This window comes from Bolinopsis microptera, chromosome 3, assembly GCF_026151205.1.
Source record: "Bolinopsis microptera isolate Bmic1 chromosome 3, MBARI_Bmic_1.0, whole genome shotgun sequence".
Classification (NCBI taxonomy): Eukaryota; Metazoa; Ctenophora; class Tentaculata; order Lobata; family Bolinopsidae; genus Bolinopsis; species Bolinopsis microptera.
Window position 1 is genome coordinate 12,116,915 of NC_087074.1, and position 27,783 is coordinate 12,144,697.

General features: G+C 38.5%; 2 protein-coding genes across 2 annotated transcripts; both read right to left on the minus strand.

The window, feature by feature from the left end:
* Positions 1 to 26,232, minus strand: LOC134812393 (segment polarity protein dishevelled homolog DVL-3-like). Its single transcript, XM_063819791.1, has 6 exons — positions 26,172 to 26,232; positions 2,835 to 2,962; positions 2,445 to 2,576; positions 2,161 to 2,249; positions 1,275 to 1,359; positions 1 to 1,146 (listed from the first exon to the last, which is right to left on the minus strand). Exons 2-6 carry the CDS (start codon positions 2,947 to 2,949, stop codon positions 911 to 913), a joined length of 657 nt encoding a protein of 218 aa, XP_063675861.1. The 5' UTR covers positions 2,950 to 2,962; positions 26,172 to 26,232; the 3' UTR covers positions 1 to 910.
* LOC134812394 (uncharacterized) lies at positions 25,828 to 27,549 on the minus strand. Its single transcript, XM_063819792.1, has 5 exons — positions 27,456 to 27,549; positions 27,028 to 27,181; positions 26,795 to 26,881; positions 26,581 to 26,685; positions 25,828 to 26,306 (listed from the first exon to the last, which is right to left on the minus strand). The coding sequence occupies exons 1-5, from the start codon at positions 27,518 to 27,520 to the stop codon at positions 26,178 to 26,180; spliced, it is 540 nt and encodes a 179-aa protein (XP_063675862.1). The 5' UTR covers positions 27,521 to 27,549; the 3' UTR covers positions 25,828 to 26,177.
* Between the last annotated feature and the right edge of the window lie 234 nt (positions 27,550 to 27,783).

Here is a 27,783-nt window from a genome sequence, read left to right on the forward strand (position 1 = left end):
CAGATAAGGGATTTCTTAAAACAGCATATTACGAATAACAAAATGCATAACAAAGTAAATAGGCAAATAGGAAACAGGCAATCTCATTTCAAAATTCAATTATCAATTTAATTTAATTGAAAGCAGTCTTTATTAGTCGGACTACTCTATTAGTAATATTACTACTATTACTACTATATAAGTATGGCAGAATAGACATAGTGTTAATCATAATATCAGTGGGAATCTTAAGTAAAGTGTTACAAATTAGGTATTAACTATTAAGGTTTATTAAATGTTAAACATTGGAAATTAACCGAAAGCACGAATAATAAGGAGGTTTCTAAATTAATTAGTTAATTAATTAACTATTTAATGTCTATTTAATAACAAATCGATAAGTTACAATTGAATCAGTAATTTTGATGTGAGTTTATCGACTTCATGTTTAATGAAAAATGTAAAATTGTTCACTATTTAAAAAATCAAAATGTCGAGCGTCGATAATCCCTCATCAAGTCATAACGATACTCTATATTAGAACTTAGCTCAAGATTATGACGTTATGGGAAATTTTATTGCAAGCAATTATATCGAAATCTTCAGTTTACAAATCTATTATAAAAATAGATCAAATGTTACCGTTACCAAAAACAGTTCATGTAACTTGTCAATCATAAAGAAAGACAAAAACTATTATTTATTAGCCATCAAAGCTGCAAATATCACAATAAATCAGCTCACAAATAAAATGTCTTTTGTTGTTTGATCATGGGTAAGTGAAAATCTCATCAAAAATTCAAACTCTCAGCAATACTGCGATTGCGGGTTCAATATCAGGTAAAAATTCCTTGATCGACGAATTGATTTCTTCGCAGTCTTCAAATCTCAAAACTCGGTCTAGTGAGGGGGACCTTGCTCGGTGTCCCGACTACACAGCGTTACTCTTGTAAGTATCAAAGATGAGGCTTCCTCGTCTGGTCAACTTGTTACGGACCGCCTGCCACGTCTTACACGACTTCGACCTGATGGAACTGTTTGAAGATTGGCGGGAGACTGGTCGCGGGGTTGCAGGCGAGGAGGGAGAGTCGAAACAAGGGTTAGAGTAGAACGTTGACTCCGGGGGAGTAAGGTGCTCGGAGTTCTTCTGTATAGCGTTAGGGTGGACTGAAATAAGGCGGAGTGTTAGTTTCCGACAGGCTAATGAATGTTGTTCATAAGTAATTGCTAAGTATGTAGGAGGCTGTAATAATATTTATGTTGAATTATTAAGACTTAAGTTATAAAAAACTCACCATGGCTATTGAAGTGAGGAGAGATGTGATAGTATCTTTGTTCTGAGAAAGTCTGATTGTTCACCGCCGAGACTATAAATCCTCCCTGAAAAGATATCGTTTAGTGATTTACTCTTTATCCTGAGAATCGAAAAAAAGACCTTCGCTGACATGAAGTTGCCATTCTTGTCCAGATAAAGTATCACATGACCTATTTGCCTGCAGTATGAGCTCATTTCGTTGCTGGCACCTTACTTCCCAGACCTATATAATCACTCAGCGTGTCCACAAATCCACCCATAATAAAATCTGGCGGAGGCTTCAAACCGCAAGTGTTACTTTGGCCCAGAATATTGTAACTTTTAACCTCATTCTCAACGATACGGAGATAGTTCTAGAAATCAAATTCCGTTAAGAAGCTGAAAGAATGTCAATGCTGGATGCGTCCTTATTTGTCGAAGCAAGATTTACCAAGATTTTTAAGACTCATATTGTAACCGTGTCACTGACCGCAAACCGGGGAGAAGAAGTTAACTCATTAGTCGAACAATCAATCATGGTGAGACTTATGCTCAGTCAGGCAATCACTTGTCTTACAAACCCCCAATGATTGAGGAAATCCGGACGTATGATCTCCAAGACGTCGCGGGCGTTGACATGGATCATTGTCTCGAGCTCATACAATTCACTCATGACAACTTCATGCTTCAGTAAAATGTGCGAATCTGACGTGTAATGTGACATCAAGCAGGCTGGATTGCCAGTACAGTATGTCTAGTTCAGTATGTTTCAGCCACTATAGGTCTGTTTTAGGTGGTTACCCAACTCCTTAGTAGATCATTCTACTCCAAATGAACTACTCCGAAAGAATTAAGGAAATTACTGTAAGTTTGAAAAAGTAACTCACTTTCAAAAGTCCAGTAGCGTATTTTCTAGCCTCTCTTCTGTCTGAAAATCCGTGGACGTTTCGATACAGCCAGTTCACAAGATTTGTTCCTGAGGTGAAAAAGTCGTTAAAAATAAAAATTAGCTGTACTTGATCTAAGCTACCTTACAAAATGCTATCACTTGACCCAAACCATTTTGATAACGTTTATCGCAGCCAACAAACGTTGATTCATGACTAACGGTATATTGACAATACCTAATTAAAACAGACAATACTCGAGCAACCAGTTCCATGGTACTAACCAGTAAAAGCATCCGGTATCTTGAGTTTCAGCCAGATCCTATCCCTGACGTCCAGTCCAGAGTTGTTCCTGCTCATCACTCTGACAACGTCTGACATCTTGTTATGGAGGGACAATCCTTGTGACTCGATATCTGAACAAAGGTCGCCGTTAGAAGAGCATTGCAATGACGGATAATTACTCATCGTGGTTGGTTATTCAACATGGCGAACAAAAGAATTTGTCATGATTTAATATATGTGTGACGACTATTCAGTTATGCAAAGTCGACATTCGTCCCGTTGTCTACTAGGTCCGTATTAATGTTAAATATCTAAATTTAATACTTTGATACAGACAATGCAGACAACAGGGTGAACGGTTTACAAGGCAACCAGACAGCAGAACAAACCTTGGCAGTCAGAGTTCTGATATGAGTTCAGCAGACAGATAGTTGATCCGTCCGGAGATACGATGAGTTCAGATGTGGTGCTGTTACATCTCGTTCTACAATCGTACACGGTCATGTTGACGATAGTTCTAAAAATAGATGGTGGGGTTAGGTCGAGAGAAAATGTATATTTCATTGATTGTTACGCTAGTCTTAAATCTAAATACAATTTATTAGGGGTTCTTGAAACACTTTTAAAAGTTGCAAAATAATAAAAGAATTGCAAGGTTCACTATAATTTTGATAGACATGGTCCGTAAAATCGCGACGTTAAAAACATGACTAAGCTAAGGACGTTTCGGGTTCTCCCTGGAGAGTTATCAAAGGCGCCTAAGTACGAGTACAAAACAACAAGACATTAAAAAGAATGTCGTATTGAGCATGCTTCATCAAGTGGATCATCGAATTTCGGCAAGATGTAATCGCAGTAATATTACATCTAATCATGCGCAGAAGATGTAATACTGACAGTGGGAAGACACGTTTGCCGGGTGAAGATCAGGTGAATAAAAAGAGTGACAGTGAGACAATGACTCCTGTAGATGTATCTGATAAAGTACTAGCAGTGGTTTTAAACTCATGATTCTCAAACCACAGCCGGATAAGAAGGACATTTTTCAGCAAGATTTAGACAGTTTCTGCCGAAAATGTGGATGCAATACCCGAAAATTTGCGGTAAATCGATAATCCGCGACGTAAATCCGGTTGGTAGTCGGCACACTAATTAGAATTTTAAAACAGAATATTTGGTTCTTAAAAGTTAGCGAGAAAGTCATGGAGAAACGAGTCTTCTACCTTCAATAGGCAATAGGGGCAAAGAAAACTTCAAATAAACTGGCTAAATAGCATGAACACTTACAACTTTTAAAATGCCATCCATTAAAGCTAATACAATCTCCTAAGTTACTTCATAAAATCAATAAAAGCTCAAATAACTGATCAATAATGGGAGACACATTACCAAAGTCTGTAACTCAGAGAGCGAACTGTGTGCCACTTAGTAAATATAGAATTATAAAGCAGTCGAGAGATTGAGAAAGTCTAACACATGTCATTAGTTAAACTGAAAGAGGATGTAACAATAAACGGTGTTGCCTGGATATCTCCAAATTGGATTGGCGGTTAGGAACAGGCCTGAAAGGAGCAGTAGGAGAGCTTATCGGGGCTGATTGTTCAGTCTCCCAGGGGTCCTCCTACATTTCCAAGCATACATCCTCCTAATAGTATATATAACACGTGTTAACGTGCCGTCAGGAAGCCTAACATTTAGGAAATTAACACGCCCTGTCGCCAGATTCTATTAAAACCGGTTTACTTTTAGGAGTTTTATTTGTCAGCGACTGTTAACAAATTACCTCCCACCTTTGCAGGCTTTTGGAAGAAGACGGAAACTAGATTTTTGTTTGATAGTTCAAACGACTGCCGGACACTTCTTAGTTTAGCAAAACATACTAACTAAAAACTAAAAACCGATAATGACCTATAGCAGGGATACCATTTTGTCGGCGACCAGCAAAAAATTACCCTCTAACTTTTAAGTCTTCTGAATCAAGCCGTGAACTGTATTTTTCTTGGAAAGTTCAAACGACTCCCGGAAAAGTTAAAGATTCAGGACGATGGAGTCGCTGATGCACACTGCATTATTTGAGAGCACTAACTAAAAACTAAAAAGCGAGAAAGATACAAAAGCAGTGCTGTAAATGTTGGGAGATATCATTGTAATTTGTCTAATCCCCATCATCAATGGGTTACTATAACAGCTGTAGAGAATCTATAACGTGGGTTCAAGAGCACCCAATTAATAGAATTACCAGAGAGCGAATCAGCGAACTATCCCCCTTACTAATCTAATCTTCCTCTAGCTAAAGTATGAACCGAGGGTCCAATCCTAATTATTTGAAAATGTTAGGGTGCGTAGTCAAGTTCAGGCTAAAGGCGCGAAATGACCTGAAGGTATAGTAAAATACAGTACAGAAAAACAATATAACGTTCAATTTTCAAACTGAGAGACAAAACTCTTAAGTGAAAACTTTGTAATGGATAGTGAATGGGCGGTAGGGTTTATATGAAAAGTGACAGGTGATATGAGTTCGTGTCGACACAAGGTAACAGTAGCTGCTTGTCGAACATATAACGAGGATCTGATTCACCAGAATATTCGAGAAAAACATAAACCACCAGATCTCCTATCATACGACACACGAGAGGGCGATATGAAGTATTTGAGATATTGACTCTCGGTGGAACCCATCAGTACGATTGTTAACGACGACACTCAATACCATGCATCACAACACCAGTATATATATATATATACACCAGTAGTAACAGACTAACTGAGGAATGGAGCAGGAATTTTATTAACAGATAATGATGATATGGAAATGGAGAGGGGAGACGTGACTTTCTGGCTTGTTATCCATGAATAACATACTAGAAAAGGCAGTACCGTGTGTTTACTAATGGATAATATTAAAAAGAGGAGCAGATGTCATGTTTTAGTAATCAAACAAGGAATGTGTTCCCGATACAGGAATGTAAATTTCAGACAGATGAGATTTGCCAGATACGGTAAATTACGAGCCCATGGTCGCACTTGAGCGGATCACTCATTGGAACAAGATGAAGATGGGAAAAAGGCCCGATGTTCCGATAATACTTCAAGTGAAATCCTAATAAAGTAATAAGCGGAGCGACTCCACAGCTGACGGAAGAATGCTGGGAGAGTCTGAGTGACCAATGCATGTCTAATGAGGGCCCTAACTGACCTCGCAGCAAGCAAACAACTCGTCTGATGAGATAAACGGTCAACCGCACAGGATATCATCACGGTGCACTTCCACCACAAGATGTTATCACGCTATCGATTGTTAGAGATATCATCCGTTAAAGAGATATCATCGGTTATAGACAACAGAGGATAATCAAGTAAACAGGAGCTAATGAGTCACAAACTCATTGTAAATACCTCATGGAATGTGTTAAGTAAAGTGCCCTCCTAAACCACAAAACTACGACTATTATTTGCGCAGTGATGACAATGGAACCATTCTGTAGGGCTGAGTTTCAATTAGGGTAAATTGCGGGCCATATTGTAAATAACATGGTGTCATCGTAACACGGTGTCATCAAAACACTTGTAGAGATTTAAACGTGTCTCTGGTTTCATTGGTCAGTTCCACAGGGAGTAACCGACCACTGAGAATATCGTTAAATAGTCACCTCTGAGGAGCAGGGAAGCAAGATAACTGTACAAACTTTTCCACAAACTCCGGAAATGAGACAAGTCTTAACCAATGGTAAACCATCTGATGAGATATCGAAGTTTGGGTAGGGTGGTAAACCACGTGGGTATGATGAGAAACCACGGTACAACGACCAATCAATCTGCCAGCCGGGGCAGCAAGATTTATACTTATTTTAATTGATAATTAATCGCCAAATCTTAGACTTCCTGCTAGCTCTAGATTTTGGTTTGTTGTCCGACGGTCCTTAGCTTTGTAGAGTGGCAACTCTAACTAGTAACCAACTAGTAACCAACTAGTAACCAACTAGTAACTAACTGGTAACTAACTGGTAACGGCATAGTGTTAGAATAGTGGCGGAAAAGTATTAAGTAATTGCATAGTGGCGATGATATTTTCACTTTGAAGGAGTTCGTCGTGACGTTTGCAAGCTTAATATCGTATCTTCAGTGACGAAGAAATAAGAATGAATTTTAAAGCTTTAGACAGAGTAATGAAAGCTGGTCCCTACTGCAACTGAACAGATTTATAAGGTCACTGCAGTGGGAGACCTAGATAAAATAGACATAATGAAACTGTCTGGACCATGTCGAAGTTTTAAAGCTCAACTGGTACTCAAATAAAATAGAATTTGATCATAAAGATCATTCCAATCCGGCCATTATCCCATTTTAAGCCTTCAATTTAAAGTCGAGCATTAGAAATTTGGAACATTCAGCACGATATAAAGCGTCCTCGACTCTACCTGAACAAAAGCAGAAACTCTCAGAGCAGCTAAAAGCGCTAATTTATACGGAAAACAATTACAGCGTAGTGTGTCGAGATTACGGCAAGCTTCCTTATTGTAATTGAATGTATATAACGTGCAGCTAACAATCTACTTATAATTTGAACTGCGAAATTTTGCTAAAATTTAGCTATCTCATTGTGCCATTTTTTATGGAGTGTGGTAATTCGAATAGGAAGAGAGTCCAAAGGGATTATACTGCTCCCGTGACTCCACGCATGTGGTTTGAGAACAGACGCATGGTGTATCGGAAAATCGGCAGAGATCGTCTAGACTCAATACGGTAAATCAAAATTTAGGCAAAATATGTCTGTGCAGCGGGCAGAAAATGAGATTTTGGGCACAAGCAAATTCGTGCTTCACCGTTGACCTGTCAAATTAACCGCGAGCCAGGGAAATGCGGTCATGAAAATTATTAAATTCCGTTAAAAACGCTAACAGTTGTCCGAGCAAAAGCAGCTACAGGATGCAGGATAATTTGCAAAATTTAAAAAAACGTCACCAGGAATGAGGGCTCGGGCACCAGATAAACAAATAAAGCAAGGCGGAAGAAATAAATCCAGATTTAAAATTGCTATGCTCTTCCACGAAACTTGTACTTGGTCCGAAAGAAAAGAATATACAGTAGATCATGATCCTCACAAGGGATGAAGCTGAGTAAAGTTTAGCGAAAAGTAGGATATAGAATAAGGTATATTAATAATTGTGTCTTGCAGCAAAGCTGCGGTCAGTGAACCTCCACAGTCTCTATTCGGTCGGTACTCTAAATTACAGCAACTCAGTGCCAACTTCACTGCACCCTATTCTGGCAAGCAATCAAGCAATACTCGTTACTTTCCAGCAAGCGAGATCTTCCCACGGAATTTTAAAAGAACCCACGAACAATAAAATAGTAAGATAAGCGTGAAGGGATGGAAATGTGCCAAATGCGGCACAATATACTCAGCGAACAACTCCCGTATCCGATATACAGGGAATAATGGAAATTGCATCGTAAATGACTGTTTGTAAATTGTAGCGTACGGCTGACGTTCCTGCAGGTAATTTCAATATGGGGCTGATGCCACCTGCGGCCCCTGATCTGTATTATACCTCCAGATGTAGGGCGGGAGAGTGGACTCATCTAACTCATGAGTTGGTGTTCTAACTTGTATCCAGTTCGAGACTAAACAACCAACCTTGAGGTGACAACCTAAAGACTGGACCCTGAGCATTGTTCGTGTTTGGGTTCCACCTTTTAAACAGGTTTGTAGAGAGTGGGTGTAATTATTTCAACTTAATGTCGGGGAGAGGGGTGGGGTTCGGAGCTCTGAAGACAAACAGTCAGCACGTGTCGGTGAACTGAGAGCCACGTGATGGTCCAGGCTCAGCACCTGGCTTCAATCAACAGAGTCAACAAAAATCTGGTAGCAAAACTAATTACCCAGTCAAGAAACTGGGGAGATGTAATATCCCTGCAGTTGACACTTCCTCTACTTAATATACAACGGGGAGAACTAATATTAGAACCTGATACAAGTACAACTAAGAGAAATAATATCAGAAATGACGATCGCAGAGTATTCATGGTTGAGCGGGTTTAAATATGGCTGGATGGTTTGAAGGACAGTGCAGTCTGATGAGCTGGCGAGACTGAATAGGCCTGGCGACATGACGTCACGTGACAACTGACTAGTTATATGATGTCACGTGACGGATATTGTGACGTACCGTATCACGTGACAGGCGCCGCTCCGTGCCGTCTGGTGTCCAGTGACTTGTTGACGGGTTAACAATATCAGGAGGAGCCTGGGACCGAAGGGACCACCCTGTTATTCGCCATTCTGGGGCCAATCTTAATGGAGAAGCAAACAAATAAGCGTGCTTAAGTGAAATTCTATATGATGGGTGTTATTTATTGAATTCAGATCAAGCTATATCCGGTTTAAGGTATACACCCATATAACACAATCAAGTGTACGTAATCGTTTAGAGCCTTGGTTAACGGATATTGCCATTACAGAAGAACAGATGCAGGCGCCTTCAAATTAACATTAATAATAATAAGACAAAACACTTGACAGCAGAGGAGGAAACGACACCACCTTACTCCCAAGTAAGCCAAACATTCCAGCGAGTTAACAAATTTCAGCAGATGTTGTTTTAGTCGCGGTACCTAGCTCAAGGTGACACGGTCTGAGGAATTAGCCTCCGACCAGGGGAAATGCTGGGTCCCCCTGAGATGATGATTAATGGAGCTGCAGCTGGATCTGGGCGGCTGACACCCTCCTAGACGGTCTACTTATCATGAGCAACACGGTCAGCCGGACCGAACAACAAAAGTGGAATACACAAACGTAATTGTCACTTGCCCGAAACTAAGGAACTCAAGTATCGTTCTAGTACTGGCACGCGACTACCTGATCTATTCAGTGACAAATAGAAGAGGGAATAGGATACAAAGAACGACATAAGTGCCCCTGAAAACTAATTACTGGGGGTACAAAACTTAACTCAACGCCGTGTTTTGCCCAATATTCTGTCTAAAAGATAAGGATTTTAGCGGGGATGATGGCGGGCGATAGGATTAGGAAGAGTCTGACAGACACCTGTGGTTGGACGATAAAACATGGCAGACGGCTGTGGTCGAGGGAGATAACATATCACTCACACATACAGACAGAAACCACTCCCCCAAAATCTGTTCTTCTTCTTTTTTTAAACTAGCTGAATAACGGCGACCGCAGTCTTATTCCTGCTCACTCCGGCCCAAGCAAAAACTCAACGTACGAGCTTGGAAATAAACGTGAAATGCGGTGGATATCAAGTGTTGTTTACGGAGTGGCCTGAGAAAAGTTAGAATTTAAAGAATGGTATGTCGCAAAATGTTACAGTTTTGAAGGAGAAATGATACAGTTTAGCAACTAAGCCTCTCTCCTACGCGGGTGTAAGATATGTTTCTCTAACCAGACTGAATTATTAATGCACATTTTTTGTTTAAACCATACGATTTATAGGTTGCGACGGTGCTTTCACGGAAATCGATTTGTAATAAAAAATAACGGGTTAAAATTAGAGTCAGACGTAAAATGAAAATAGATGTTTTGTTTATAGGGTTAAACTTGTTGTTTACAATTAACCTGGAGACCACCCATATATTTCATAATTTGAGTTAAGCTTTTTCTTGAATAGATTTTAAAACGTCTACGGTAGTAAAAATCAAAGGTGCACTTGCAGAAAATAAGAAATATCTGAAATACAGACCAAGATTTGACAAATTGAATTTTGCAAACGCCTTATTAATCTACGGATTAAATTCATTGTCTACTTTCAACTCCGAATGAACAACAATTTAGACCGTATTTTTTAAAGATTGGCATTAACTTTAACACGCCCTTAATCTTATAACAAAATTCTGACTGGAACCAAGCGATTAAGGGTTGTTTTAAGGCAGGTTGGATTTTTTAAACAAATGTTAGGTCACGATGTTAGAGTAATATTTAAAACTAGAATCCTGTTCAGTGCATAGCTTACTAATTGATGATAATCTTTTATTGTAAAATAATTACATTATTTCCAACAAATTGCGACGAATTCCCAGGATTACTTTTAGTACATATATGTTCCGATGTGTAATGTAAGTCTTACATAAAGTTCAAATTAGTTGACTTAAAACGATATCAGTAAACTTGGATACTATAACGACTATGATCACTTTAAAGACACAAAATTATCAAATACTACTACTTTGAAATAAGACTGTGAGCCTGTTGTTTATAATAAATGGAAGAAGCATAACTCGAGAAAATTCGAGAAATTACGGAACATAATTAACTGATGAACAAAGAGCGACCAAAATCTGAACACCGCCATATGTTAATTGACTCACACAAATCAACATTAACTCAACCAACGGTTCATCTAGAATTATGTATGATGACAGAGGAAATTCCATGTCAAATCACTCAAAGTGCCCATGTCTGAGAATGTGCACCTGACTCAAAGCAACCCCCGACAGCCCACGTGACCCTGTGTAAACATGGTACTCTGTAGTTGTGTCAGAACGGATCTCGATCACGTGGGCCACATCCGGGATACGGGACATGCTTTTCTTTGACCCTGCAACAATCGGCGAACTGGTAGCTACTGAAATAGCTGTGTCACGTGGTTAATGTACCGCTTTTAGGGCCGCCGAAATTGCTAACAGCAGCGTCAGTTTTACTGGCAAAGGCTGCCGTGCAAATGGTAAATAATAAATATCCTTGGACAAAACACTGGTTGTAATAGGTCAAAGGTTTCTCAATCTATTGCGGAAAATATTTGCTTATTGCTTTGCTGGATTCGAAATCAAAATTATGTAAACTAATTACAAAATATTGCATTATTAATCCCATTAATCCTTACTATCCTAATCAACTGCGTCAATTCGATGTAATTCTGTGCTTACTCACCCAATTCACATCAATTAACCTCAACAAATCAGCTCATTGAAAATCGCGTCATAAAGCGGCCGTCAAACTTGTCCACTTCTTGAAGTTGGTACACGCTGGTACACGCTGGTACAAGGGCATCCTACTCACATTATTCAGTTGCCGAGCTTATAGGAAGTTGTCAGCCGCTTACAACTTCCAACAACATATTGATATAATGTAGGACTGCTTCACCTGTTTAGAAACCTAGATCAAAAACAACCGTTCACTTTTTCATCCAGCTTGGCTCCGAGAGAACCACAGTGAGAACTGGGTACGGTCACAATGAGTCTAGGAGTAAGACTAAGGGTGCACAAAATGTCAGTAGAAAAATGAGATGAACACTGTTTTTTTTCTAGAGCTTAATCTCCGGACCAATTTACAACTCTACAAAATATGCACAAGACACGCAGAAAAATAGCATGAACACGCTGAGTAACAAGCTCAGATGGAATTACAACACTTTGAAGACAGCTTTGTGTAACTTTGTCCAAACCATACAAATGAATTCCATAATTTAAATAGATGGACCATCACAAAAGCAAGAATTTCTATCAAAAGAAAATGCAGTTCACAAAATTAAGCAAAGAAAATCTAGAATTAGCAAGTTTCAGGTTGTCAAAATCGCACAATTGTACAAGCGGTTGAACGCTAAACGAGAGCGAGACTTCTAAACGAGGCGGGGACCTATCCAATATGCAGCTACCCGCTCGTCAGGTGACATTCCTTTCGACACGACAATCTGCTCATTTCCGGGATAGGAACGCCGACTGTCACTTGTCAGCAGCATTCCTGGCACCTCTTCAACTCAATACTCTCCGTCATTAACGATTAAATAACAGGAAAATAGAGATGATCAAGTCTACTAAGTATGTAGTGTGATAGAAATAGTGTACTTGATTTACAGTGGGAATATGAGCGGGAATGTGCGGGATAATGTCTCCGCGGAGCCAGCAATTCTGAACTTGTCAGCAACAGACGCGTTTAAATTACCAGCACAAAAAACTTTGTACAGATATTAAGCGATATTTCATTACCAGTACGGATCCTAATTAGTCACATCAAAGGAAATGTTAATAGGAACCAATTATAAAATGCTCCGGAATGATCAGCAAAGGGTAAGTATCGGGACCATTAGAGAGTAAAGAAAGAGCGAAGAAGTCTTCTCGGACATTAGTTGAAGGGATCGAAAAATCTTTGATCTTCACTAATCAGAGCTCTCAAAGTCAAATTACAGCGCAAGTGCTGCCTCATATCTTCAAGCCTTACTACTGACATTGACTAAATCAAATTTCAAATGAATCAAATATTTCATAAACCTGTGATTTAAGCACAATGACTTTAATATCATCACTCATCAGGATAAAGGAAGTATCTCATTTATCTTGTCAGACTAATGCCACAGCGAAAAGGGGCGTGGAGAACCACAAACTGTTGCCAAAGAGAATACTGAAAAGGGGCAGGTTTAAACAAAACTTGGAATTCAGCACATTGAAACGAAATGACGAGGAATGTATAAACTATAGACCAACTCTATACCAAGCCATCCAGGCTATATATAGAAAGTAGTGCCTGTCACGTGGGGTTTTACCTTCCTGGAGGCATGGTTGATACTTGTGTAGTTATACCATAGGGTATTACAACATTTGCCTTTGTGTAACAGTTGTAAGAGCTCTCAGCTCACTCTTACAGCCGGCTCTCACCGCCTTCACGTGATGTTGAGTTTTAGTTTTCAAGTCACGTGATATTGAGTTTTAGTTTTCAAGTCACGTGATATTGAGTTTTAGTTTTCAAGTCACGTGATATTGATTTTTAGTTTTCAAGTCACGTGATATTGAGTTTCAGTTTTCAAGTCACGTGATATTGAGTTTTAGTTTTCAAGTCACGTGATATTGAGTTTCAGTTTTCAAGTCACGTGTCGAGGTAATATCTACAATAAGGCAGGGGCCCGAGCACTCTGAACATATATCTCTTTTAAATAGTTTGGTGGAAGTAATGGAGGTTGATCGAGATATAGATATTGTTCTCGCAAGCATGATACAAATGGGCTAATCAAAGGTAATGTATCTTTGGAGACGGTAGAATGGGCGGAAAGTCACTCTCGTGGAGCCTTGCTGATAGTTAAGAAAATCAAATCCACTAAAATAAAATTAACAGTGATATGGGGGAGGGAACGCCATTTCCAGAACATATGAAGACCTCCGAAATACAAAGGACCCAACGGGGACTCATTAGTCAAAATACTAAAGTAAATTACTGTTACGTGAATGAGAGTATAGGACGTTTGAAGCTTATTCTGGTAATGTTGACAAGTTCAGCATTAAAATTAACAAAATTTTTCCTGTTAACAGAAACGTTCAGACTGAATAGAAACACGTACCACAGTTCAACAACCAGAGTACCAGTCGTTAACAGCTAAGTGGGCTTAATTAATCTGAAAACTGAGCCAGAAAAAAGGAGTAACAACTGATGTATGTGACAATGACATCAAAATGTGATTCAGAGTCGGGCCTTAGACGTCCCCCGGAAATCTCCCAAAAAACTAGAACATGTGCGGGCTGACACAGGGTTAAATTGCACTGTTCGGTCACATTGTCAGCCGAGATATGTCAAAATAGTGCAGGTGTGGGGACTTAGTCTGATATTATCGAGTAGGGTACTAGAGGCAGACACTAATGGTACTGAGCAGTGTCAATCTGACGTCACGTAAACTTTCGTCTGTCACCCTCAGTACCTGCAGACGTGGGAGTAGTCACGTGGGAGTAGTCACGTGGGAGTAATCACGTGGGCGTAGTCACGTGGGAGTAGTCACGCGGTGAGAGGGAAATGTATCGGCCTAACGGAGTACGCAGGGACTAAGAATGGTATTTGTCCTTGAAAAATATCCCTTAAGAAATCATCAACTGTGCAGTGAGCAAATAGTAAACATGAGTGTCCCTAAAAATGTTACTTTAACTCACGTCGCCATATTATGGAAATAAAGGAATACTTACCACAAAATAGAGTGACGCCCCGTTTTTGCGGCTCACAGTCTAAATTGTTTGCGAATTGGTGTTTTAATAGAAGCCATTTCAGCTATAGAAAATAAAAGCGTATTTCCAAGAATTTTCCAATAACAGATTTTTCGTCCGGTCTAAGGGTGGGAAAAATGTATCAGTACTGGGGATAAAAACAGTGATCGGGAGTAAAACAGATACCAGGACTCTGGAGTAAAACAGGGACAGGGAGTACCCCAGTGCATATAATTAAAATGGACCCCAACAAGTCGACTAGTACTACACAAAGCCTATCGTAACGGTCATCTGTTTTATCTCGCTACACTCACATTAATGATTAAATTAAAAGGGACTTAACATCAACTGCAGAATTAAACCTTGCAATATTCGTATATCTGACTTCTTATCAGGTTATGATAAGCGATGCAACAAAAGAGCAGATCCAATTAGCCAGAAAAGTTACGTATTGGATGAACAACTTAATTACATCAACGAATAAAAATCCGTTGTTTGATCAATGATCTGGCTTAAATACTGATTAAACTTCACGGAATATTTATTAAGTTTAACTGAATCATGGAATCCAGCTGTGATTTTGGCTCGAGAATGCACCACAAAGTCTGATAAAGACTTATGTTTTGTTTAATAGTAAGGGGCCAGTAAGTACAGATAAGCAAAACATGGTTAATGTGAGGCTGAATGGGGTGATAGAGCTATTCATTAATTATTATCTTTATAAAGGTGGCACTGTTTATTGGCACTGTGTAGTGGCACTGTGCCATTCATTGCGTGACGAGATGGATTGTTCTAGAGTAAGTTTCGCATAAAGGCTCATATGTTCCCACAGGAATTTAAACTTGCATGAGATTGGAATCAAAACAACTCGTTTGATTATGGTGTTTATCAGAAGAAATCTTATTCAACAAATTCAGTTTCGACAATAATATTATGTGCTTTTTGTCTGCTGTTTAAATTTCCGTTATACAATAGGTATTGCCGAAATTAATATTTGGCACAAATTGATGTATTGACACTTTGCAAGATGTTCTTTAAAAACTGACACACACAAATTCACAAAATGAAGTGATTTGACCTCCAAAATAACCTTAAAATGAGAAAAAACAAGGAAATTAGAAAAGATAATACATAATATCTACTACTGAGCTATTCCAAGAAATCGAGATAATTAGGTTTATTCAATCTGCAGGAAAATAAATGTTACAATCCACGTTCTATATAATATCTGAGTGATTTATATCTAATTCTGTGATCCATACTGGTTAAATGTTCATGCTTAATGTTTACAGAAGGGATCTATCGCTGCTAAACGATACACCTCCTTTACTCGCACCAGGCTCAAGCCAGCTCCATCCTACCTTGGAGAACACGGCAGTAACTGTTAGCTCGGTTAGCTCGGTTAGCTCGGTTAGCTTGGTATTACTAGTGTCAATATAGTTATTGAGCACAGTATTTCTTACAGAGTTCTGTGTCTGTTACGAGAAATTAAAAGAAATAATTGTCGAGAAGTTGGGATGGATCCGAGCTTCGAGTCAAAAAAATGCAGTACACTAAATAGATGCTGCCTTTCCAGAAGAGCAATGGATTATGATTATGAATAACAAAAGATGATTTCTAAATTAGATTTTGTTGTTAAAATTATAATCGATTTGTTAGGAAGGTAGGTCTTTCAATTTTTCATAGCAAACGATTTGTTATAAAGTTACTGCTTAAGATTAATTCTAAACATTAATCCTAAACACTATTTCTAAAGGATTCATGCTACTAAAGATGACTTCAAAAGATTAATTACAGAAAGATTAAAGAAAATTGCCAAAGGTTATTCCGACAGATAAACACAGAGAAAAGTACCAGACAGTCGGTCAGCAAAACCGCAAAATGTAATTAATTAAACGGTCAATTCTTCAAGAGTCAAATTTAGAGGTGTGGATCACTTGGCCCTTAAAGTGTTAAGTACGAAGGAACTTAATCGTCATAATTGTAGGCTCTAGACTCTGATAATCATTTCCAGATGTAAGTAACTTTAGATTGTAACATACAAGTAGTGGTCCGAGACGAAAGGGAAACTCGTTAGCTTTTTGTGTTAAAAGCGATTCCTCGACGGTTATTCACCTCTCTAGATGATGTTCAAAACATTTTGACTCTATTGCACTTTTGTACTAAATGCAATACGGGCGTTTTCAGGGTTTCGCGGTCACTCGAATTTTTGTATTTCAGCCCAGAAACGTCGTAGAGACTATTTCTATTATGTACAACTTATGAAGCAATGTATACCTTAAAATACTTATTTTCGGAAATATGGCCGAAAAACAGTTTTTGGATTGACGCAGTTCACAATTTCCGTGATTTTTGACATTGCCGCCTAGAAAGGTCGTAGAGACTATTCTGATACACTAAAATGTACATAATGGCCACATTTATATACAACTTATGAAGCAACATATACCCTAAAAGGCTTCTTTTCGGAAATGTGGCTGAAAAACAGATTTTTGCCGAGCGAACAATGACAATATTCACAAATGGGCTATTGGACTGTTAACTAGAAAGGTCCTAAAGACTCATGAGCAACATAGCATTTGTCACAAGATGTTAGATGACTCACTTTGTGTCCAGAAACACCTAAAAAAATTGGAGAATGATCTACTTTATTGAGCATCTCTCTTAATGGGCCTGGCCAGCAGCATATTTGAGTCTTACGAAAGGGCAATTTTTCAAAATTACGGTTTTTTAGTAAAGGTCAAAGTAAAGGTCAAAGGGTCAGCTGCTAACAGCAAATTGTTCGCAATTGCCGACTCACGCACAACATATACTCAAAAACGCTCAGTTTAGGAGTGATTAGTAAATAAGTTAAACTACTGCATGATTTGTGAAAACTCCAACAATTTTTCATTGGCACCAATTTAGCCAAAATACATAATAACCAAAATTCAACTTTTAATTTATTCATTCCATGAAACTATGACATGTACTAAGAATACCGGATCTTAAATAATTCGGGATCCGGGCCAGATTGTTGCTTGATCGCTGACCAGTACCTGAGTACCCCACTTTATAATTGTGATTGACTTCGCTACCTCGACCAATATCGGTCTGTAATCCCTGGATTGAGATCTGTTGGCCGCAATTAAATTTAGCTAATTTCCTATAATACTGCAGTGGTTTAATTCCCACTTCAGAATAACCCCATATTCTTTTTGCAGTATTACTATTATGCTAAATGAGTTAAATTAAACTGCGGCCAACAGATCTCAAATGTCAAAAAATGTTGGCCGCAGTTAAATTTGGCTAATATACCATAATAGTAATACTAAAAAAAGAATATAGGGTCGTTCTGAAATGGGAACCAAACCACTGCGGTATTATAGGAAATTAGCTAAATTTAATTGCGGCCAACAGATCTCAATCCAGGGATTACAGACCGATATTGGTCGAGGCAGCGAAGTCAATTACAATTATAAAGTGGGGTACTCAGGTACTGGTCAGCGGTCAAGCAACAATCTGGCCCAGATCCCGAATTATTTAAGGTCCGGTATTCTTTGTAAATGTCATAGTTTCATGGAATGAATAAATTAAAAGTTGAATTTTGGTTATTATGTATTTTGGCTAAATTGGTGCCAATGAAAAATTGTTGGAGTTTTCACAAATCATGCAGTAGTTTAACTTATTTACTAATCACTCCTAAACTGAGCGTTTTTGAGTATATGTTGTGCGTGAGTCGGCAATTGCGAACAATTTGCTGTTAGCAGCTGACCCTTTGACCTTTACTTTGACCTTTCCTAAAAAACCGTAATTTTGAAAAATTGCCCTTTCGTAAGACTCAAATATGCTGCTGGCCAGGCCCATTAAGAGAGATGCCCAATAAAGTAGATCATTCTCCTATTTTTTTAAAAGCATCATCTAGAGAGGTGATAACCGTCGAGAAATCGCTTTTAACACGAAAAGCTAACGAGATGTTGGGATCCGACTATAGGTGCTCAATGCTCATCGGTTAGAACAGATGTGGTAAGTTCACTGATAATTAACTGAAAATTAGATAATTGACTGAAAATAAGCAGGATAAAAGAAAAGTAGTCGGAGTACGAGGGTACGAGGAGGTGATTTATCAGGACGGTCCAGAAACAGTTTATCGGAACCAAGCCCGATCATTAGTCACATATAAATCTGACATGAAATACCACCAGACATGATACAACATTCTGTGTAGTAGATCAATCTACTCGATGAAATAATTACGACACAGCACCGAACAAATCATTACACTCTTATGTCATAATGTAGGTATGAGGTAATGCCGGAGAGAAAGTCGGAGAAAACTTTAAACTAGTGACCACACTGACACACTGACACACACAGGCACAGCTGTGTAGCAAAATGAGGCTCGATTGCTGGAAAATGAGGAGCAAGGTGTAATATTGACATAAGATAAGATGTAAAAGCAGCTGATAGAACGCGGGGTTTGTTTGTTTTTCTTCGTGGGAGTGCATACAAACATAGAGAGAAAGCAGCGGAGCAAACTAGACCACAATGGTTGAGATACTTCCGATCAAGCGCAGTTGCGAGGGTGTGTGGACCCACCCTACTCTTGCTTGATGCTTCTAACAAGTCATCGCATCATGTAACTCAACAAATCAACACAATATTCCGGCTGGATATAATCTATTAATGGATCGGAAGGAGCAGAGGAAATGCTGTATCCAAAATAATGAATATTGTGACCCATTACACATTATTCATTAACGGATCGACATATAGCTCAGAACGAAATTAGATTGCAGACGGTATATACCGTGGTAGAAGTAAAACATAGCCTCCTAAAACTGCGAGCAATTGAATTTACAGAGCGAAATCAAATATAATCAGAAATGAACCGCCAATTTCATTGTCCGCTCGTTAAAGCGGAAACTCCTTAATAAATGTGTAGTTGCGGTAAAGTGGAATTCATTCAGAACTTCAGCAATATCCAATTTCTCATCCTCCAATTTAAGAATTTACTGCGGGTACTAGAGACCAATATCATTAACGATCACCATTAGTCACGGTATTTCGTGACCACAATGACTGATCAACAGGTCACTATTCCATATAGGCAATGAATTTGTAACATTGAAAGTCATGTACCTGGACAAGGGGCAGGCAAAGTGTCAGACGTTATCCTCTTGTGGGCCAAGAAGCCTGAAGAAGCGGACCCTCTAGAATGACTGAAAGTCACATACTATGCGGTAAAAAGGAACTGAAAGTGCGAGCAGTGCTCAGGCAAGAGTTCACCCTCGCAGATTAATGGTATCGGTGGGTACATGCAGCTACACCAACATGTTTTAATTTCTATTGTGTCGATGTAAACGGAAATCGGTATAGTGAGGTAAGAGTCCAGAATAGCGTCACAGCTCCATATTGCGTCACAGCACACTCTACCATACTGTTGGAAGGAAGAACCTCGACAAATAGCAACACAGAGGGGCACTAACGACAGGTTATTTTTGGAAAAAAATTATGACAAAAAGGAGTGCCCCCCTCTCTTGATACAAAAGAGAGTACAGAGTAATGATTATTGTTACTTCGTTAAGTCTACATAAGGTGTGAGATATGAGGTGTGCAGGATGACAAATATAGCGTTGAGTTGTGAGTTTTAACAGCTTTATTGATAGCAGCAGCACTGTTGAAACAACAAACACGGGGCTCAGGACATGGTATGTGCGGCTGGAAATTACTCTAATGAGTAATGACTAATGAATTTCGGTCTCCACAAATCTCAGATAAATTCATTTTTCGATCGTATGAAATTTGAGGGTACAAAGATCGTTATGTTTACAGATCAATGGATGTGTAATACAACAGAAAGGTCCGTTCTACAATAGGCTTGAAAAAGTTCTCGTAGCAAAATGTTCTAGCAAAAATCAAAAGTGAGCACATACTAAGATCTAGATATCTGTTGCTAGACTGCAGATGTACAGAGATGACGTCACTAGTTGTGTACCAAGTGTTAATCACGCTGTACAATAATGACAGGGTCCAGAATGAACGGGCCACACCCAAACCTGGTAATCGATATAAGATGAACCATCAGGGGCCGGTGATGACAGGACAAACGTCAGCCAAAGTATTTGAAGCATGCATAATGATTTGAGGAATATTACTGGGGCAACCTTTTACTAGATCATGATTATTGCGCAATTTGAAGTGTTTCTAAATTATTTCTCACCTAATGTTCAGAAAAAAGTTGCTACAAGTTTTTCTAAATTCGTGCTCGACTGCTAAGGTCAGGCAATCAAATCATTTTCTCGTTACATTGCAGAAAGACACATGACAAATTTCAAAAACAGTTGCGATTAAAGTGATTTCGAAATTCCTGGTAGCCTAATGAAACAACAAATGAAGTTTTCTTATAACTAAAAGTGCCAGAGACAAAGTTGCAACGCTAAAATTCGCGTATTAATGGTACCTAGACGGTAAACGTGAATAAAATAAATACATTTGGAACAATGACATTAGCAATAAAAAGGTGACAATTTTAAACGAATGGTCTGTCTAAGATGGAGTTCTACTTACATCGATAAAAATGTAATTTGTATTATTCCGCAGAAAAAAAGAGAACATATTATAAGCAGAGTTGCAGGAAGCCACACATATACAACTGACCCAAATAATCAAGGAAATTAAATAACAACTAAGATCGATAACAGTCGGGGTATCAGTCGGGACCAGGCAACAGCTGATGAGTTGTAAATCATTATTATGAATAAAAATAACTACGACCCTGAGAAATTTCCCAATATCATCAGAGCATTTTTGCGGGTAAAACTAAAAGTGTGTCGTAATCCTGGAAACCCCACCAAATAATACCCCTCACACATACCCCAAATAGGGTGACCCCACAAACCCACGCACGACTGACTCCAAAACCACGGACATTGCCTAACTACTGTCGGGAGACCCCGCTCTGTGACAAGTGTGATGTCGACCTCGTTTTAGACGGATTCTACCAGACACTAAAGTTCCTAAATAGGTTACCTGCTCCTTAACCTTACTGCCCACGAACGGATTACTGTGAGGTATCTGAAAATGCATGCCTATAAAAGTTGGGGTTATCGGAGAATTTTACAAAAGACAGGATGGAAAAGTGAGCTGTGAACCATGGGAACACAGAGTATACCCATCGGATCTCACCCCGAAAAGAACAAAAAGATTGTTTACTCTTGTTTAACTGAATAACTGACAAATGGACGGTTCGGTCAAAGGGCAAACGCGATGAATAACTCAGAAGGTAAAGCAAACATTTTTCTATATTGGATCTGTGGCAGGAGCTGTCTGTCCAATCGTCGTTAACCCCAGGACATCTGTCTGGCCAACTCTACCGATATCAAAATTACAACAATACACCAAGTGCAAGGACGGGTCGGACTGAAATTAGCACCATACGTAACCTATATCCGCATCAAGTTCAACGGTGATTCGTTATCAAGAACATCTCTCGAACTTCGGCAGCGAGTCAGAATCAATCTGTCCACTTCGTGGTAACACAAGAGCAAATATGTATGCTAGACTGCACTCAATAATGTTCCCCTCAACTTCAGGCCATCACGTCATTTCTCGTTATGTGCAACAAGACACATGACAAATTTAAAAACACAACACAACCCGTCTGAGTCTGGCCATGAGTTAGTTTGATGAAGGAGTAATGGAATGAGATAAAATTATAGGTTGGGTGGAAGAGTGGTCAATGCACTTCTAGTGCAATGACAGTCACGTGTAGGAAGCCACTTGTGTTCAATTAAATCAATTTCTATCTGAGTAGATAAGAACAAAAGATGAATTTCGGCCACCCCGTGACATCGAATTAGAGACACCCATTACCACTAACACTACTAACGCGATAAGAATTGGCAAAAACCAGCAGAGATTGGCCATGTATAATTATCGTTCTGACAGCAGGTGCGAAGAGGATGGAGGGGGGACTGAACCGTAGTTCACCGCCACACTCTTACTGGACCGGCTCTTTGTGCACCAGAGATGAAAAGAAAATACTAACTAGGTAATTGTCAATTAGTAGACGGAGCTGCCATCGGCTGATACCACGGTAATCAATATATTTTAGTGGAGGTGAAAGTGTTAAATTTGCAAATTGGTAAATTATTTCTCGTGAATCGGTTAGAGTACCTAGCGTTAATTGTCATAATTTAACCATTTAAAATTGAGTCCCAATTCATAAATTATACCATTATAGTCGATTGCATACGATTCCCGAAACGTTTAAATTTAAATCCTGATTCAAGTATGCCACCCACTTACCATCAGAGGACTGAAATCTCTGCTTGTCTGCTTGTATTCATTCTTTTAAAAGGGATATCTGATTTGTTGAACGTGGAAGTAACAAATCGCAGTCAGTATGGAGATAAACAGGCATTTTAAATCCCAAGCGTTTTAGAATAAAACTGTTTGAGAACTGCTAAACCCGAAACTATGACTCCAGTCTCCAATTACTCAGTAGACGGTGGTTATAAGAACTTTGATGAAATCAAAACATTTCCTGCAGTTAATCCTTGGATAGCTACTATTCCGTTAATTGGCAACAAAATTTGAGTTTATGAAGGAGTAAGAGAAGGTCTTAATCGAGAATCGTAGTCCGACCACTTCTCAACTAAGTGTTAATAAAACTATGGGGTATTATTTCTGCCCTTTTGTCTTTGGTGCAACGATTGTTTTTGTCGTATTTTTCTTAATCTTCATGAAAGCTTTGAACGTGAACTTCAAAGACCTATTTAGAAGAAAAGTAAAGCCAACCAATGTAACGGAAGGAGACCAGTATCTAAATATTGAAGTATTGAGACCTTCAGTGGTAAGGACTAAGATAAGGATGGTGATGAATGGCAGTGATCATTTAGCTTCGATGTATCGTTCATTTGAATCAATTACAATGATAAAATAACGTATTTCAGAATTTCCATTCGATTTGATAATTAACCCTCGTGGTAAAATTTGACCGTTCCCAATAAAACTTCTGAAGACAATATATATATATTATATAGCTGGATGGTGGTCTCAATCAGTCTTTCTGGCTATTTCATATTTGATCAGACATTTGAGTCGTTTTTACATTCTCAGCTCTGACGAGTAGGGGCAAGTTAACAAAGTGCAAAACTGTACTATTCAGCTAAATAATAGGCTGACGCAACTCCACTCTCAGCGTCCACACCATGCCCTTAATGAAAATATTTACGAGAGAAAGCAACGAAATCAACGTCTAAAACTGCAATTTTCAGGGTTCCCTTACTATCGAACAACCAATGAACAGAGGATGGGCATACAGTACTAAACGGATAATTGGTCGAGATGATGACTTTGAAGCAGCAAAAGCTGATCAAGACGAGATCTATTTGACAGACATCGTCCCGAAAGATACGGAGCTAGAGGAAGGTATACGGAGAGAAACCACTCCTATTGCTAGTCGTGCTAAAAGTTGTAGCCGGTTCTGCGGTCCCGTTGGCGATTAAATAATATTTTTTTAATTTGATAAACTGACAGTAAAACCTTTTTGCATATGACTTCAAGTTCGAGTATTGCACACTTAACCATGGAGAGTAATTTAATTTGATTTATTATTTTGAATTTTTAATTTGAGCAAAACCCATAATCATGGGTAGAGTGGACCGCAACAGTGTCTCTCTCTCCCAAACAAAAGGAAATGATATTAATTTGAATAACCGACCGCAAATGCAAATTGATACCGAGAATGAAATCGGTCGCTCGCTTTTCCCATTGGAAGCGCTTTATTACAATTGTAAATGAATGGGAAAAGCGAGCGACCGATTTCATTCTCGGTATCAATTTGCATTTGCGGACGGTTATTCAAATTAATATCATTTCCTTTTGTTTGGGAGAGAGAGACACTGTTGCGGTCCACTCTACCCATGATTATGGGTTTTGGTCAAATATCATCTCTTTTTAATTACAATGTCAGGATAATTTACAAAGTCAAAATGTAAACTCATAACTTCATTATTAAGGAGGTAATTTCAACGATTTCGAAACTTAACCTTTGAAAACATTTCCTTGCGTTTAGGTAGGCATATCTGTCGATAACTGACTGAATCTGGCACTTTTTACTCATTCAAGTTGGCATTAAATTCATTTATAATGCCATCTAAATGTCGTGGGAAAGCAGAATTTATTCGAAATCACGAATGAGCAAAATTCTCGCCTTTCGCACGTGCAAACTTTGAGCGGACGTTGCGTGCGCATACAATATTAAATCACCGTACATTTTTGCATGTTGGTGTTTTATATATTGTTTAATAAGCATGCAAAGTTCAAAATGAACTTGGATCACAACGGGACTCCAAAGTTGATAAAAATCGTGAAAATAGCAATTTTCAGTGATTTTAGCAATTTTCTATCAATTTGGGCGTGTCCTCACGTGTGCAACTTTTCGATTTTCAACTTTAAAACTAGCCTATTACAAAATTTAGACCTTTAGGAAGCAAACTTGAGCTCCACAACCCAAGGGATGGCCCAACACCAGAGAATACTAATTCACAACTTCAACTAACTTCAATAGCTTTATGAAGGAACAAGGTAGGAAATCTTTCCGATAGATTTTCAGAATGCTTGAACAATTCTCTAACTTGAAAATTTCCTCAGATTTTGAATAAAATTACTTCTTAATGGTGTAAAATCGATTTGAAAAGTTGTTATTTTGTCAAAAATCAAGTTTTTTTGATATAACGTAAACAGAAGTGTAAATGATTATCTTCTAGACCTGTGGTTCGAGATGACTGTATCTTTTATACTTCTGAATTTACGGACACTTGAATGTATGCTACAATTGACTGTCATAGCGTCTTTATATACATATATATATATATATAGATAGATAGATAATAGATATACTTCACGACAATCTGTTGTATAGTACAGGGGTCAGGGGTTCCAGAAAACCCACTTCCCGATACTGCTGAAACTTGAAACTTTTTTTACAGTCGATTTGGTCAACGTCTAGACTCCCTGTAAAGTTTCAGATCTCTAACTCAATTTAACATGGTTTTTAATGCACCTGAATATGGCGATGTTGGGTTTTTTACCGAATTTCGTATAGCAGTGCTGGTATGGGCGCTGGCGCGTATTTTGCGCGAATTTCTTAAAAAACCTCCTCATTACTATTTCTTATTCCTGGCATCTTTGACATTGAATTAGAATGTTTGAACTTGAAATATGCCTGCTGCACTACTTTTGCGGTGAGTCTTAATACCTGAAAACAGTAAAGGGGGTATAATAGTATAGGGGGTAAATAGTATGGTGAGTGTAATGTTGACGGTCATGCTTGCCAGCACTGTGACTAACCAATAACCATGGCATGATCTGTGATCATGATGTCGATTGTCGAGACTATATTGAACCCTTTATTAACTATATATAGTTATACATAGGATTTATTATTATTTGTAAGAGAAGGAAAAAATACTTTTTAAAACTGCCTTACTGACAAGTAGAATTAAAAGAAAATGTTTAATAGCTTTATAGTTAAATTCTTAAAAACATTTGCCGTGAGTTATTCGTTCCAGTACGAATATCGTACTATTTTGTACCATCTATTACATTTGCAGTATTAAAACGATTCGCTGTCCTTTGACCAAACTACCACCAAAAATCTCAAAATGACTATAATACACGTGAATCACGACAATAAAAATGAAGGCTGCTCAACAAGTAAAAACAACAGGGGTTCAAAACTCATAAATAAATAAAGTGATTAATCAAATAGAATATAAACCTATAAAAGATACGTATCTAAAATTGAAGCCGCAATTTACCAGAATTTATTCCGGCTGAGGCAAGCTCTCGACCACGGACAGCATAAACATTTGCTTTCTGATCTTCTGGTTATCAGTTGTTAGCTGCATTTCAGGGATTCCAGCAATGTCCAAATATTTCTGTTGGTCTTCAACCTATCAATGTGGTGTTAAAATTCGTAGATCGAGTTGGAAAAGACATAATAAGATGCGTATTATTTTAAAATCTGACTCGCGGTATCACTTCGTACCATAGTACTCGGAGAATTCAAACTGTTTTGATACTGTATAGAGCTTATATAAGTCAATAGAGCTTATATCTAGTAAAAGCTTTCAATTATATCAAGGATCCAAAAGTTGAAGGCAGTGAGAGATGGGATTAAATGATGATTCACATGAACTGATATTTGATGGCCGGATTGAAAATTACCTGTTTGTCAAGCTGATCAAGAACACCAAGATCAAACTTTCTGAGTGCCTCCTTTTCTTGTGCCTCTAATTCAACAGAATCTGCTTTAAACTCCTTCAGCATTGTCTGAAGAGAATCACTTTTTCAGCAACTATACAAATAATTGAAACTAACCACAGTTTTCTCGTTTTAATTTTTTGAACTTGATAAATCCTTAAGAATCTACGCAATTTACCTCCTCATTTGATGGATGAAAATTCTCGTCTGCCATCATTTGCTCGTAAGCTTCCCCCTGTGCAGATTCTTGCTGCTCTTTTTTGTCCTGAGGATACAGACATTATCAAAACTGAAGGGACAGCAGACTGCTAAGTGAGGCTTAGTGAATTTTATAATAAAGCGGGAAACATTTGAAAACATAATTGAACCTTCGCAATTTATCATAAACTATATTGACAGAAATGAAGAAACCTGGAAAGATTTAACAATGGAGTTCCTCTCTTTAGACAAGCTTGCGAGCTTGATTTGCTGAATTTCTTTTAATTCGCTGATGATACCAAAAACAGTTCCATCGCTCAACGACTCGGCTAACTTTTCTACCTCGTTGTAACTCAAACTACAATCCCTGGAGATAATTTAAACTTGATTTGACTTTGAGACTTCAAGTTATGATAGATTTGGTAGTCTGGAACAGAGCTACCCACCATTAGTCAAATAGCGAGCAATTAGTCAACAATGTTACGTAAAGATCCCTTAGTGTTATTTTAGTCTACAGGTTCGCTGGATTTGTCCCTATTACTGATTTTAGGGCATATTAATCTAATACGGGTATTGGCAGCGCTTTTGAAATAAATAACTGTCAAATTTTTAACCGATCCGGTCTCACAGTCCACACGTACTTGGGTGCAGTTGAATTCCTGGCAGAGATCTTCTGGATGTAAGTTTGTTTGGTCTCCGTAACCATGGTCACCGTACAAATCTACATGCCTATCTTGAAGTTATGATTGGATAAGCCTGTCATTGACAAATGGGACCGGGAGCGGCCAATTAAACAACAGTTACTGGGAATGAAACATATAATCGACAATGAAAAGTGCCATACCCGAGAAAGGCTGGTAGACTGAGATACAATCGAAAGTCTGTACTGCACTGAGAAGACCTAAGTTATTTCCAGATAATTTTATTGCGATGTTGAGGCTAGTTTGTTAGAAGAGCTTTGGACCTAGA

Excerpts from the sequence above, each read along its gene's own strand:
- LOC134812393 (XM_063819791.1), bottom strand. The coding sequence starts at position 2,949 with ATGACCGTGTACGATTGTAGAACGAGATGTAACAGCACCACATCTGAA. Across the intron at positions 2,250-2,444 it reads GATACCGGATGCTTTTACTG|GAACAAATCTTGTGAACTGG; the intron begins GTTAGTACCATG and ends TTTTCACCTCAG. Across the intron at positions 1,147-1,274 it reads TCCTCACTTCAATAGCCATG|TCCACCCTAACGCTATACAG; the intron begins GTGAGTTTTTTA and ends GCCTTATTTCAG.
- LOC134812394 (XM_063819792.1), bottom strand. The coding sequence starts at position 27,520 with ATGGTTACGGAGACCAAACAAACTTACATCCAGAAGATCTCTGCCAGG. Across the intron at positions 27,182-27,455 it reads AGGAATTCAACTGCACCCAA|GGATTGTAGTTTGAGTTACA; the intron begins GTACGTGTGGAC and ends AATTATCTCCAG. Across the intron at positions 26,307-26,580 it reads TTGATCAGCTTGACAAACAG|GTTGAAGACCAACAGAAATA; the intron begins GTAATTTTCAAT and ends CCACATTGATAG.